The sequence below is a fragment of the Coregonus lavaretus genome, assembly GCF_964263955.1.
Source record: "Coregonus lavaretus genome assembly, chromosome: 26".
Classification (NCBI taxonomy): Eukaryota; Metazoa; Chordata; class Actinopteri; order Salmoniformes; family Salmonidae; genus Coregonus; species Coregonus lavaretus.
The window spans coordinates 32,327,753-32,341,488 of NC_140013.1; the positions used below are offsets into that span (position 1 = coordinate 32,327,753).

At 48.1% G+C, this 13,736-nt stretch overlaps 1 protein-coding gene across 6 annotated transcripts in view; it reads right to left on the reverse strand.

The window, feature by feature from the left end:
• The window catches only part of LOC311101853 (SPRY domain-containing SOCS box protein 4-like), a 60,368-nt gene that overhangs the window by 16,873 nt on the left and 29,759 nt on the right, over positions 1–13,736 (reverse strand). For 5 of the 6 annotated variants that reach the window (XR_014609957.1, XR_014609958.1, XR_014609959.1 and 2 more), the window contains exon 3: positions 3,218–4,096. Coding sequence is in view for 3 of the 6 variants with exons in the window: in XM_084143063.1 (XP_083999189.1) it covers positions 3,218–3,926 (709 nt within the window). In the remaining 3 variants the exon portion in view is untranslated. Of the gene's footprint in view, positions 1–3,217; positions 4,097–10,377; positions 10,574–13,736 lie in introns of those variants that run through there. The other variant, XM_084143064.1, reaches the window with a different exon arrangement.

A 13,736-nucleotide genomic window follows, 5' to 3' on the forward strand; every position in this document is an offset into this window, starting at 1 on the left:
CAGTATAAAACACTATCTATCAGCCAGTCTCTCTGTACTGACATGCCACTGATTAGTGTATTGGAGGCTGTAGATTGACAACACATGCGCCGAATATAACAGGCGTAGACCACACACACACAATGGAAAGGCCTGTGTGTGTTCTTAACCAACAATGCAGTTTTAAAGAAAGAATACACTAACAAAAAAGAAATAAAGAGCAGAGACCAGAGTGCAAACTCTCCTGGAGAGCTGCGGTGTATTCTAGCTCCTGCTCTAACACAGCTAACACAGCTAATCTGGGCCCTGATGAGCAGCTGATTGGTAGAATCTCAGTAACCAGTAGGTCTGCAGGAGGAGGGTAGGCCACCACTGGTATACAGCATCTCCAGTCATGCTCTGACTGTCACTACTACAGTATTCTTCAGACACAGAGTCTCTGGCACTAACCTAGTGAGGAAACAGTCCCTTATGCTCTTTCTGTCTCAACACACAGCCCCATCGTCTCAAGTCCATTATGTCCAAAATCCATGACTGACTGACAGACACATACAGTACCATTCAGAAGTTTGGACACACCTACTCATTCAAGGGTTTTTCTTTATTTTGACTATTTTCTACATTGTAGAATAATAGTGAAGACATTAAAATTATTAAATAACACATATGGAATCATGTAGTAACCAAAAAATATTCTTCAAATAGCCACCCCTTGCCTTGATGACAGCTTTGCACACTCTTGGCATTCTCTCAACCAGCTTCACCTGAAATGCTTTTCCAACAGTCTTGAAGGAGTTCCCACATATGCTGAGCACTTGTTGGCTGCTTTTCCGGTCCGACTCATCCCAAACCATCTCAATTGGGTTGAGATCGGGGGATTGTGGAGGCCAGGTCATCTGATGCAGCACTCCATCACTCTCCTTCTTGGTAAAATAGCCCTTACACAGCCTGGAGGTGTGTTGGGTCATTGTCCTGTTGAAAAACATATTATAGTCCCACTAAGCCCAAACCAGATGGGATGGCGTATCGCTGCAGAATGCTGTGGTAGCCATGCTGGTTAAGTGTGCCTTGAATTCTAAACAAATCACAGACAGTGTCAGCAGCAAAGCACCCCACAACATAACACCTCCCCCTCCATGCTTTACGGTGGGAACTACACATGCGGAGATCATCCGTTCACCCACACCGCATCTCACAAAGACACACGGTTGGAACCAAAAATCTCAAATTTGGACTCCAGACCAAAGGACTAATTTCCACCAGTCTAATGTCCATTGCTCGTGTTTCTTGGCCCAACCAAGTCTCTTCTTCTTTTTGGTGTCCTTTAGCAGTGGTTTCTTTGTAGCAGTTCGACTATGAAGGCCTGATTCGCACAGTCTCCTCTGAACAGTTGATGTTGAGATGTGTCTGTTACTTGAACTCTGTGAAGCATTTATTTGGGCTGCAATTTCTGAGGCTGGTAACTAATTAACTTATCCTCTGCAGCAGAGGTAACTCTGGGTCTTCCATTCCTGTGGCGGTCCTCATGAAAGCCAATTTCATCATAGCGCTTGATGGATTTTGCGACTGCACTTTAAAGAAACTTAAAAGTTCTTGAAATTTTCCGGATTGACTGACCTTCATGTCTTAAAGTAATGATGGACTGTCGTTTCTCTTTGCTTATTTGAGCTGTTCTTGCCATAATATGGACTTGGTCTTTTACCAAATAGGGCAATTTTCTGTATACCCCCCTACCTTGTCACAACACAACTGATTGGCTCAAACGCATTAAGAAGGAAATAAATTCCACAAATTAACTTTTAGGAAGGCACACCTGTTAATTGAAATGCATTCCAGGTGACTACCCCATGAAGCTGGTTGAGAGAATGCGAAGAGTGTGCAAAGCTGTCATCAAGGCAAAGGGTGGCTACTTTGAAGAATCTAAAATATATTTTGATTTGTTTAACACTTTTTTGGTTCCTACATAGTTTTGATGTCTTCACTATTATTCTACAATGTAAAAAATAGTAAAAATAAAGAAAAACACTTGAATGAGTAGGTGTGTCCAAAATTTTGACTGGTAGTGTAGATGACTAAATCCAACATGTATTTCTCCTTCAACCTTTTTGAGCAGTTTTCTGCAGTGGTTAGCTTCAAGGCGGACTATTCTGGCCTGATGTGCAGTGTGCTTTTCTGGCACCTTCGCGGCTTCACCCTGATGTGCAGTGTGCTTTTCTGGCACCTTCGCGGCTTCACCCAGGTGGGTGCTACACATCGGCGGGGGGGGGGGTTCTACCCATGGAGTCTGACTTCAGAGAGTACTACTGAGAGGTGCTGCTTCAGCGCTGGCAAGGGCGCCCTGATGAACGGCTCTGGACCAGTCTGAAACCGCTTGGATGTGACCCCCTCCGTTTCATCTCCGAACTGCCTCTACTCTAGCCTTCCTCCTGGCGCTGACTGCTGAAGCCATTAACTAACTACCATGACCTACTGTTTTACAAAATTGCATGTTTTTTTCATTGCTTAAAGCGCTTTGAGATTGTAATGAAAAGCTCTATAAGTTTAATTTATTATTAAACTTCATCCCTTGCCCTCTTAATCACTATCCCCTCTCCGTCTCTCACTCCCTCCTTTCCCCCCCATTCTATTTTCTTCCTCCATCTCTCCATCCCTCCATCTCTCCCCCCGGTCATATTCATGTGCTCTGCGCGGGTCGATTCAGCAGAAATTTCCCCCGGCCCAGAGAGGCTGCCTCAGCATTTCTAAAATAAGCCCAAGCTGCTGTCCCCGGCTCCAAACACAATATCATTGTGCTGTTCAACATTTCCTACAGACACATCCCTCGTCCCGCCTGCCTCCCCTCATCTACATAGTAACAATGCAAAGTGAGCGCTCCGACTCAGTTTCACATTCAGAGAGATGGAGAGAAGATGGATGTATGAGTCACTGGGTTTTGACATTGTGCTTTACTGTTTTCTAAACAAGAGCCAGAGAGAAAGTAAAGTGAGCACCATCAAGGTATAATGCAGCATTGACTTGCTGATATTATAGTTGCTTTGAGATACAGTATTAGAGAATACATAGCCTTGTCAGAGTATGCTATGCTGTATGCTGACTGTGGTATGCAAAACCACAGCACAGACTACAGCAAATCCCACAATATAACGTAGACAGAACAAACAGAAGGCAAAACAGCCAGAGAGCGAGAGAGAGCGAGAGAGAGGTTCCCCACTGTCAAGGCATAAGGACATAGACTTACGATCCAGTCCATTGACGTAGCGGACGGAGACCTCACAGTGTCCCCACACGGCGCTGACGATGGGGTACAGCCTCTTGCCCTTTAACCCTCTGAAGGCCACGCCCAGGTACTGGCCGTCCACCATGAAGCTGAGCGTGCCCTCGTCCATGTCCAGCACCACCAGCAGGGCATCAGGCAGAACAAACGACTCGTCTGCCTCCAGGAAACATGGGTACGTTGGTGCCAAGGTGGAGGCCGGCCGGTTCTTACTGTCGTGGTAGAGTCTGTTCCGGCCCAAGTCCCAGCCCCATGACTCACAGTCAGAACCCACCAGGGCTGTGTATCCCACAGAGTGTAGAAGAGCGTTAGCGGTGCCCACCCCTACGACAGCATGTGTTCCTCGTTGTCTCGCCGGCCAGTGGATCCGCCAGACATGGAGCCCCCGTGTGTAGCCCACCCGCCCGCGGATGCAGTCGGTGCTCTGGGCCACCGGGTGGCGGTGGAAGGTCAGCTTGTCGTCCTCCTTGACAAAGACGTTGAGCGAGCGGTCTTCGGGGTTCCAGGCGTGGTGGATCTGCAGGTCAGAGGTCACAGGGGGCATGTCCAGAAGCAGGTCCAGACGAGGAGGCCGGCAGAAGTCTGGACCCCGCAGCTCACGGCGGACCGGACGGTATGAGGGCTCGCCCCTTGCGTCCACTGACTTGATGCTGCCTGAGATCTTCTGACCCATCGCTAGAGAGGGGGATGGAGGGAGAGGGGGATGGGGGCAGAGGGCGGAGCGAGGGTGGTATGGGGCTTCCCGCCGTTACCTCATGGGCGCTGTGGCCAGAAGGGCAGTCGTCCCAGGCTGAGAGACGCTCTCACAGAGACACTCAGTCCACTGTCAGAGGAACCTCGCTCCTAGAGGAGAGACACAGAGAGAGGAAAACATTACTTGACTTTATCATGACATAACATATTCTCACTTTCCCAAACTCATGTTACACACAGTGGCTGTGGGAAGACAATACAAAAATAAAAAAAATACCCTTTTTCTTACATATCGAAATTCAACTCTCAAACAGACAGGCTAATGCAGCTGCACAAGGCTTCCTTCACCCAAAATAAAACCACAGTGCGTCAAAAGAGTAGAGAGAGGGGGAGGGGAGGAAGCACACGAGAGAAAGAAAGATGTACCAGTCTGAAACAGCCTCAGGCTGCTCTGTGGTTCCTAACAGCACTCTAGAAAAAAAGGGGGAACATCTGAGCAACAAAAAGGGAGGATGAACTTTTCTTCTCTTCCACTGATGCACTCAGACATTCCTCTTCTACCTCCTCAGTTACCAGCTTCACACTCCAAGGGCACCACCGCTACAGATACTCTGTGTGTGTGTCAGTGTCAAACCAGACATGATGAACTTTCACAAACTACGCACCAAACAAGGGAGACTGCACCACCACTCCAGAAATGTAGTCACTCAGTCTCAACCACACATCTACACACTCACCAGATACTGAACAGAGAGGACCATACATTGTATAACGAAACACACCATGACAAATGTGGGGTCACTCACATGCACATACACAATGAAAAGGTCTGTGTGTGTTCTTAAAAAGGAAGGATATTCTAGACGGAACTCTAACATTCCTCTGGGTGATACAGAATTTATGAGGGCTCTTTTAGAAGGAGTGGAGACAAAACAAGACCAAAAAGATTTGAGAAATCATTCCACAACAAAGACATCAAAACAGTAAGTTACCATTACACAGATTTTACATGACTATCTCTGGCACAGTCATCCTGCCACTACATTTCCCATAAACCCACTGACTTTCATCTGCATCCCTGTTTCCCAGCTGTTCCAAATTTCCTGTTTCAAAAACACTCCCACTCTGCTTCCAGAGAGAGACCCACTCTGCTTCGAGAGAGAGAGAGAGAGAGACCCACTCTGCTTCGAGAGAGAGAGAGACCCACTCTGCTGAGAGAGAGAGAGAGAGAGAGAGACCCACTCTGCTGAGAGAGAGAGAGACCCACTCTGCTTCGAGAGAGAGAGAGAGAGACCCACTCTGCTTCGAGAGAGAGACCCACTCTGCTTCGAGAGAGAGACCCACTCTGCTTCGAGAGAGAGACCCACTCTGCTTCGAGAGAGAGACCCACTCTGCTTCGAGAGAGAGACCCACTCTGCTTCGAGAGAGAGACCCACTCTGCTTCGAGAGAGAGACCCACTCTGCTTCGAGAGAGAGACCCACTCTGCTTCGAGAGAGAGACCCACTCTGCTTCGAGAGAGAGACCCACTCTGCTTCGAGAGAGAGACCCACTCTGCTTCGAGAGAGAGACCCACTCTGCTTCGAGAGAGAGACCCACTCTGCTTCGAGAGAGAGACCCACTCTGCTTCGAGAGAGAGACCCACTCTGCTTCGAGAGAGAGACCCACTCTGCTTCGAGAGAGAGACCCACTCTGCTTCGAGAGAGAGACCCACTCTGCTTCGAGAGAGAGACCCACTCTGCTTCGAGAGAGAGACCCACTCTGCTTCGAGAGAGAGACCCACTCTGCTTCGAGAGAGAGACCCACTCTGCTTCGAGAGAGAGAGAGAGACCCACTCTGCTTCGAGAGAGAGAGAGAGACCCACTCTGCTTCGAGAGAGAGAGAGAGACCCACTCTGCTTCGAGAGAGAGAGAGAGACCCACTCTGCTTCGAGAGAGAGAGAGAGACCCACTCTGCTTCGAGAGAGAGAGAGAGACCCACTCTGCTTCGAGAGAGAGAGAGAGACCCACTCTGCTTCGAGAGAGAGAGAGAGACCCACTCTGCTTCGAGAGAGAGAGAGAGACCCACTCTGCTTCGAGAGAGAGAGAGAGACCCACTCTGCTTCGAGAGAGAGAGAGAGACCCACTCTGCTTCGAGAGAGAGAGAGAGACCCACTCTGCTTCGAGAGAGAGAGAGAGAGACCCACTCTGCTTCGAGAGAGAGAGAGAGAGACCCACTCTGCTTCGAGAGAGAGACCCACTCTGCTTCGAGAGAGAGAGAGAGAGACCCACTCTGCTTCGAGAGAGAGAGAGAGAGACCCACTCTGCTTCGAGAGAGAGACCCACTCTGCTTCGAGAGAGAGAGAGAGAGAGAGAGAGAGACCCACTCTGCTTCGAGAGAGAGAGAGAGAGAGACCCACTCAGCTTCGAGAGAGAGAGACCCACTCTGCTTCGAGAGAGAGAGAGAGAGACCCACTCTGCTTCGAGAGAGAGAGAGAGAGACCCACTCTGCTTCGAGAGAGAGAGAGAGAGACCCACTCTGCTTCGAGAGAGAGAGAGAGAGACCCACTCTGCTTCGAGAGAGAGAGAGAGAGACCCACTCTGCTTCGAGAGAGAGAGAGAGAGACCCACTCTGCTTCGAGAGAGAGAGAGAGAGACCCACTCTGCTTCGAGAGAGAGAGAGAGAGACCCACTCTGCTTCGAGAGAGAGAGAGAGAGACCCACTCTGCTTCGAGAGAGAGAGAGAGAGACCCACTCTGCTTCGAGAGAGAGAGAGAGAGACCCACTCTGCTTCGAGAGAGAGAGAGAGAGACCCACTCTGCTTCGAGAGAGAGAGAGAGAGACCCACTCTGCTTCGAGAGAGAGAGAGAGACCCACTCTGCTTCGAGAGAGAGAGAGAGAGACCCACTCTGCTTCGAGAGAGAGAGAGAGAGAGACCCACTCTGCTTCGAGAGAGAGAGAGAGAGACCCACTCTGCTTCGAGAGAGAGAGAGAGAGACCCACTCTGCTTCGAGAGAGAGAGAGACCCACTCTGCTTCGAGAGAGAGAGAGAGACCCACTCTGCTTCGAGAGAGAGAGAGAGACCCACTCTGCTTCGAGAGAGAGAGACCCACTCTGCTTCGAGAGAGAGAGAGAGACCCACTCTGCTTCGAGAGAGAGAGAGAGAGAGACCCACTCTGCTTCGAGAGAGAGAGAGAGACCCACTCTGCTTCGAGAGAGAGAGAGAGACCCACTCTGCTTCGAGAGAGAGAGAGACCCACTCTGCTTCGAGAGAGAGAGACCCACTCTGCTTCGAGAGAGAGAGACCCACTCTGCTTCGAGAGAGAGAGAGAGACCCACTCTGCTTCGAGAGAGAGAGAGAGACCCACTCTGCTTCGAGAGAGAGAGAGACCCACTCTGCTTCGAGAGAGAGAGACCCACTCTGCTTTGAGAGAGAGAGAGAGACCCACTCTGCTTCGAGAGAGAGAGAGAGAGACCCACTCTGCTTCGAGAGAGAGAGAGAGAGAGAGACCCACTCTGCTTCGAGAGAGAGAGAACACTTAACTGGTACACTGCACCTCCCTGAGAGAGCAGAGCTGCTGCTGGGACACAATGGAGGGAAGAGGTCACACTCTGAACCCAAACACCAGGGGGAGAGAAAGAGAGGTGTTGAGGCAGAGGAGGCTAGCCAGCTCCAGATTTAATAACCACATAACACAAACACTGACAAACTGTCTGTGGGAAGCAGTACGTACGTGCCAGTGTGTGTGTTTCAAACCTAATTTACATTGCGCTGTCTCTATACAAATAAAAGCTACATCTCCCATTTACATATTCATTAATTTATAAGTCCAATGACTCATGGTGCCATTTGTGCTGGAATGAAGGGTGCTATTTATCACAACACATAATGTAATGAGGCCCACTGAGACTTACTGATTACAGTGCTACTCCATCAGATAGTCACTACGCGTCTGTCTGTCTGTGTTGTTTTATGACATGCAGACACATGCTGACGGAGATAGCCCTTTTGTAATAAGTGGTTTGTCTCGTCTGAGGGAAGCTACTCATCATCTTATGACCCCTGGGGGGAAACACCAGGACAGACAATTAGATGACAAACTAGAGAGGGAAGAAAGAGAAATCAATGGTGCATAATGGCGTGGCAATGAATGGAAAAGGAGTGACATTTACTGTCCTGCTGATCTGAACTTAATTACCCAGATGTCTGCAGTCACATGTCAATAGCATTAGCAACGCACGTGCACACACTTCTGAGCCTATGTGCCATTGGTGTGTGTGAGTCGGTCTCTCCATCCTGTGAGTGAAGTACAATCTCTCTGTATGTGTGTTGTGAGTGTTCTCTTGACCCCTGTGGCCAGTGTGTGAATGCACACACACAAAACCATCTGGTGTTTATACTAATCAGGGCCTCTGTCCTCTTCAATATAGTTTGAGCTGTGGAGGAGAGGAAATGTGGGCGGGAGAGACGACAGGATAGGAGATGGGTGGAGTAGAGGTAATGATGAGGGGAGGAGTGGAGAGGACAAGAGGATGTGTATAGGTGAGGAGGGGAGAAAGAGAGAGGGATGATAGGAGGGGAGATTGGTGGTAGAGAGTGAAAGAGGGATGAGGAGTGTTAAAAGAAGAGGGAGAGCGAGCCCGCAAGAGAGGAGATGGGTGTAAGGGAGGAGATGGGTGTAAGGGAGGAGATGGGTGTAAGGGAGGAGATGGGTGTAAGGGAGGAGATGGGTGTAAGGGAGGAGATGGGTGTAAGGGAGGAGATGGATGTAAGAGAGGAGATGGGTGTAAGGGAGCGCACACACCGCAACAAACGTCAATCTGCCGTTCATCTGCCGTTCGTTCAACATTCGTTTTAGGGACCACCCACGGGTGGGCGTCTGACTGACAAAATTATTGTGCGATTCTTGCCGGCCCGAGGTGCTAAGTACTCTCGGGCCGGAAAACGCTACCGGTGTGTCCATGCCTTAAGGGAGGAAATCTGGAGTGATGAAAAGAGGGGAGAGGAAAGGAGGGAGATTACAGGAAGGGGGAAGAGATGGGTAAAAGAGGAAGGGATGAAGAGCAAAGTAGAGAAAGCAGAGGAATAAGAACATCACTAGTTATTCTGGTACCTCTCCTCTGTTAGTATAGGTGAGAGGAGCTGGCATGTAGACGGCCACTGCTAGCTGGCTGGCGTTGGCAGTGTCGTTATTACCATATCAAATACAGAGACTGGCCGGACAATACAAGGCCACACAGATAGACTCATACGTGCCTTACAGATGCATTATAGCAGACAAGATCAAAGGAGTGACAGTAGCTTTGAACTGACACACACACAGACAAACGGACATGCAGTTTTCCACATGCACACAGTCTGAGTTATAGAGCTAATAAATAGCAGATTCTCTGATTCTAAGTGGATTTTAAAACAGTGCATGTCTTCGCTAGCAACCCTTTGTTTCCATACATCCTATCCTCCCTGTCCCCTTATCGCACCTCTCAGCCACATGCTATCCCTTATCGCTAAGATTGTCCCTCTCTCCCTCTATCCCTTGTTCCTCCCCTCCATCTCATGTGCTTTGTGGAGCACTAGATGTCCCTCGCACAGTCCTAACTCATTGTAAATGGATTCCCATTACATTGTGTTGTTGTCAGTGTCGTGGGCCATTGGCTGGCCAGGGGATCAATCCAACTCCACTGGAGTTCAACCTCTCTAGAAATGACTATTGAGCAGAGGGGGAAAACATCACAATGATATGTGGGCGTATTGGAAGATTAGGGGTAACACTTATGTGAGATTCTGAGAATAACTCCATTGATACACAAAACGTGGGCGGAGTCTGAGCTATTTCAGTGATCCAGTCCATCTGAGCCAGGGCTAGTTCACACATACAGAGGTGTGAATGAACTGTGTTAGTGATAGGGTGAGCACATCACTAGTCGTACACACTCTACCTAACACAAATATGACTTGCTCTAACAGTAACTTAAATACAACACTGAGGGATTTACTGTGAGACTGAATAATAGTACACTACCGTAGTGCAAGTATGACAACAAACCACAGGATACTGTTACAGTGAGAGAGCCAAGGTGAAATCCAATACTTTAAGACTTTGAGCACAACATCCTGATAGTGAGTATGCTTTACTGCTTACTGTTAAAAGCAGAGCACATCGTCTCACAGGACAGAAGACAGTCACTCTCCTACTCTCCAGACTTGTGTAACTCAAACCTAGAGGAAGTGGCTTCTCTCTCTCTGTTAGCCAAACAGCTGTGGAATGCTAGAATACCACACAGCTCCCTTAATTGTATATTTCCTACACTGAGTCCCTATAGCACGCCAGAACGACGTAGCTTGAACACAACTGTACCACACACCCACACGAGAGAGAGAGACAGACAGAGCGAGAGTGCACGTGACAGAGAGAGCGAGAGAACATGGAAAAAGAAACAGACAGACTTCTTACCATGCGAAGCGATATCCAAAGTCAAGCTGGTCTCAGCATTTAACTTTCTCACAACTCAATGCAACATGTACGCAAACAGAGGAGAGAGGTAATCTCTGACTATTCCTAAAAGCCTTGTTTAACTGTGGTCAGAACACTGTGGATTGAGAGAGAAAGACAGAAAAAAAGAATGTGTGTGAGTGACAGGAAAACAGTCGCTGGAAGGAGAGAGGGAGGGAAAGAAAGAGGGAATGAACGAGGGAGAGAGAGAGGGAGGTGGCTAAGCACAGGGCCACAGAAAGTATTTCCCAACTATTACAAAACAACCCAGTCGCTCTCTCGCTCTGTGCTTCAAGTGGAGCGAGGGAACAAAGAAAAAGAGCAGGAAAGAGAACAAAGAGAGACTGGTAAACAGTCCCTCACTGACTAAGTGACTGATACAATAGGCTAGTCCTGAGGACAAAAAAAACTGCAGCTGAGAGGAAAGTGAATAGGGAGTAGAGAATCAGAGCTGTTGTTGTTATTGGGTAGAAGTTCTGTGGACATGCCACTGACCAAACCTTCTAGAACTCAGAGCTGAAAGCCACCCTGCCTGGAATGTACTTTGCTAGTTGCTGCGGAGGCAGCCTCATCATGAGTGAGGGAAAGAGAGAGAATGCTCTGTAGTGTTACTTCAGTAGGATACTGAATAGAGGGAAACTGAGGGAGAAAGAGAGGAGGAGGGAGGGCAGAATGGTGGGAGAGCTGTATCATGTTACTCCTCCTCTCACACAGGTCACCTTACAAGTATGGAGATAACATGACATACTTGTTCATGTCAACATTTCAGCCCTCTCGTCTAACCTTCACTGTTCAGCTTTGAAACCATGCCCGCCTCTTCTCTACACTTCCAGCCCCCTTTCCCTCTCATGTTTCTCCCCTGAGAGACAAGAAAGCCCTCCCACCATCTCTGCTCCCACACACACACACACACTTCAGATGGGCATTCCTCTCACCATGCCCTTTCCTCAATCTGGAGGGGCTTAATCACACAAGCTGTAGAGTCCAGTCAAGTCTCTACACCACACACAGATTCTACGACCACCTGCTAATACATTGGAATGCATACGGTGTAAAAAGCATTTGCGTATGAGAGAACACATTAGGTCACTATAACCTGATGTTTCTGCTCCATGCTTTTTGACGTGGGCTCCTGTTGAGTGACAGCAGCACTGCGTGTGTGACCTCTGTGTGAGACAAAAGACCTCCCCTCGTCCGAGCAGAGCAGGCCCGAGAGGCCAGCATCGAGCACAGGCTGGAAACCCTTTCAACCCCACTGCCACTGTGTGTCTACATTCCAGTCAATTTCAACCCTCATCACACAACGTTGCCAAAATACACACACAGTTAACAATGCATGAGTCAGTCAACTAGCTAGTTACAACCTTTGCCTCACAACTCTGTCAAAAACACAGTGCCACACAGAGAAGGCAGCATGAATCGCTGAAATGAAGAGGGAGCGGGAGAGAAAGACAGAAGAGAGAAGTGAAAGACAGAAGAGAGAAGTTTTACTACAGGAGGTTCCATTGACTCCACCACCAGGAAGCCAGTAGAAAAGGAGAGAGAGAAGAAAGGGATGGCTAAAGAGGAGGAAGCCAGTGTTGGGGAGAGGGGAAAAGGTTGGGAGATGAAGAGCAGTCAAAGAACAACAGAACACGTGTTGCAGAGGAAGAAAAGAGAAGGACAAATGGTAGAAACAGATTACAAATCAGACTGTGAGTGCGTGCACACTACATCAAAAACCTTGAAACAGAAAAACCTTGCAGGATGCTAGCTATAAAAAATAGTATCTCCTTCACAACCCCTCATCACAAACAGCCATCTTGAAAGACTAGTGCTACTTTTATCTCCTCTTAAAACAGACCGACGGACAGTGAAGATGAATCACTTTATGACAAACATCAAAGGGGTTTGGCAAGCCATGGTTGGTAAATGAGCGGCCATTTGTCCAAATCACCTCCTGTCTCATATACAAAGGAGACTCAAGAGCACATTATCACCCCCTAACCCACTGCTTCTTCTGTAATCCAGCTGCTCCAGATATGCACCCAGCCAAGAGCAGAATGGCCTATACACTATAGAGCTGGATTACAGAAGAGCTGGCATCATACCCTAGCATTGCTCTGGGGTTCAGTAGGTGCATTGCCACTAGTTGGATCCAGATAGTGAAGTATTTGAGATCTGGCCCCAGTACAGACATAAAGCCACTCGTTCAAAGTCCAGTCAGACTTGGCAGGAGTCGTTTTACTGGAAGCACAAGGTGTATTCTGGAGGCTTAATCCACTGGGTTGAGTACACACACTCACAACACACACACAACCACCCAGCCAGAAGACACATTCTGACAGGAGCTATTCATGGAGGTCAGTCAAGGTGAAAGGTCAGCAGGGCCTGTTATGTTATTGGTGTTACTTTTTATTTAATTTTGTTTGTTTAGTAAATATTTTCTTAACTCTATTTCTTGAACTGCATTGTTGGTTAAGGGCTTGTAAGTAAGCATTTCACAGTAAGTTCTACACCGGTTGTATTCGGCGCATGTGACAAATACAATTTGATGACTCCTCTTTCACAACTCCTTCTCTATTCCTTCTCTCATACTCTTTCTTTGTACACCCATAAAATCCCTGAGCTACAGTTCTGTTGCCTGCCTTGCCAGAGCCCAAAATCCCTCCCATCAACCAACAGTTAGGCAAATCAATGGATAAATTACAGACAATGATATCATCACATCACACAACAGCACCATACAGGCAACAAGCCCAGAAAAACTGGTTTGGGTAGCGCCTGGGAACCAACTGTGGCATGTTGATGCTACACATGGGTAGAACTAGTGTATGAAGCCAGAACCTCCTATATAATTTATAAAGGTCTTGGGTTACATGGATAAATCATGCTCTAGAATGCAATCCATAATGAGGTGATGTGGGTTAGGGACTGTATTGTCACTGTGGTACTAGCATCATACACACAGTAGGTTAAAACCCAAGTAAGTCTCTCCATGTCCACAGAATATTTCAGCTGATTGGGCTAGGCCCTGTTCAAATATTAATAGGTACCCAGGATGAAGGCGGAGGGCTCTGGTTACCTGGGCCAGCAGGTAAGTAAGCCCAAACCGGTCTGATGAGGTTCCCCACGCTAGCCCCCGGGTCACAGAAACTGGAACAATCTTTCAAATAACACATTGGTGGATCCATCAACAGGAATGAACAATCAAAAGTACTCGGAGCCAATTTGCATCATGACATGTACAGGATATTTTATTAGTATCTCTAAATAAAACGACAGCGCCTCATTTCTGCTGCTTTTGTTGGAAGGTGTAGTGTTTTTATATCATGCATATT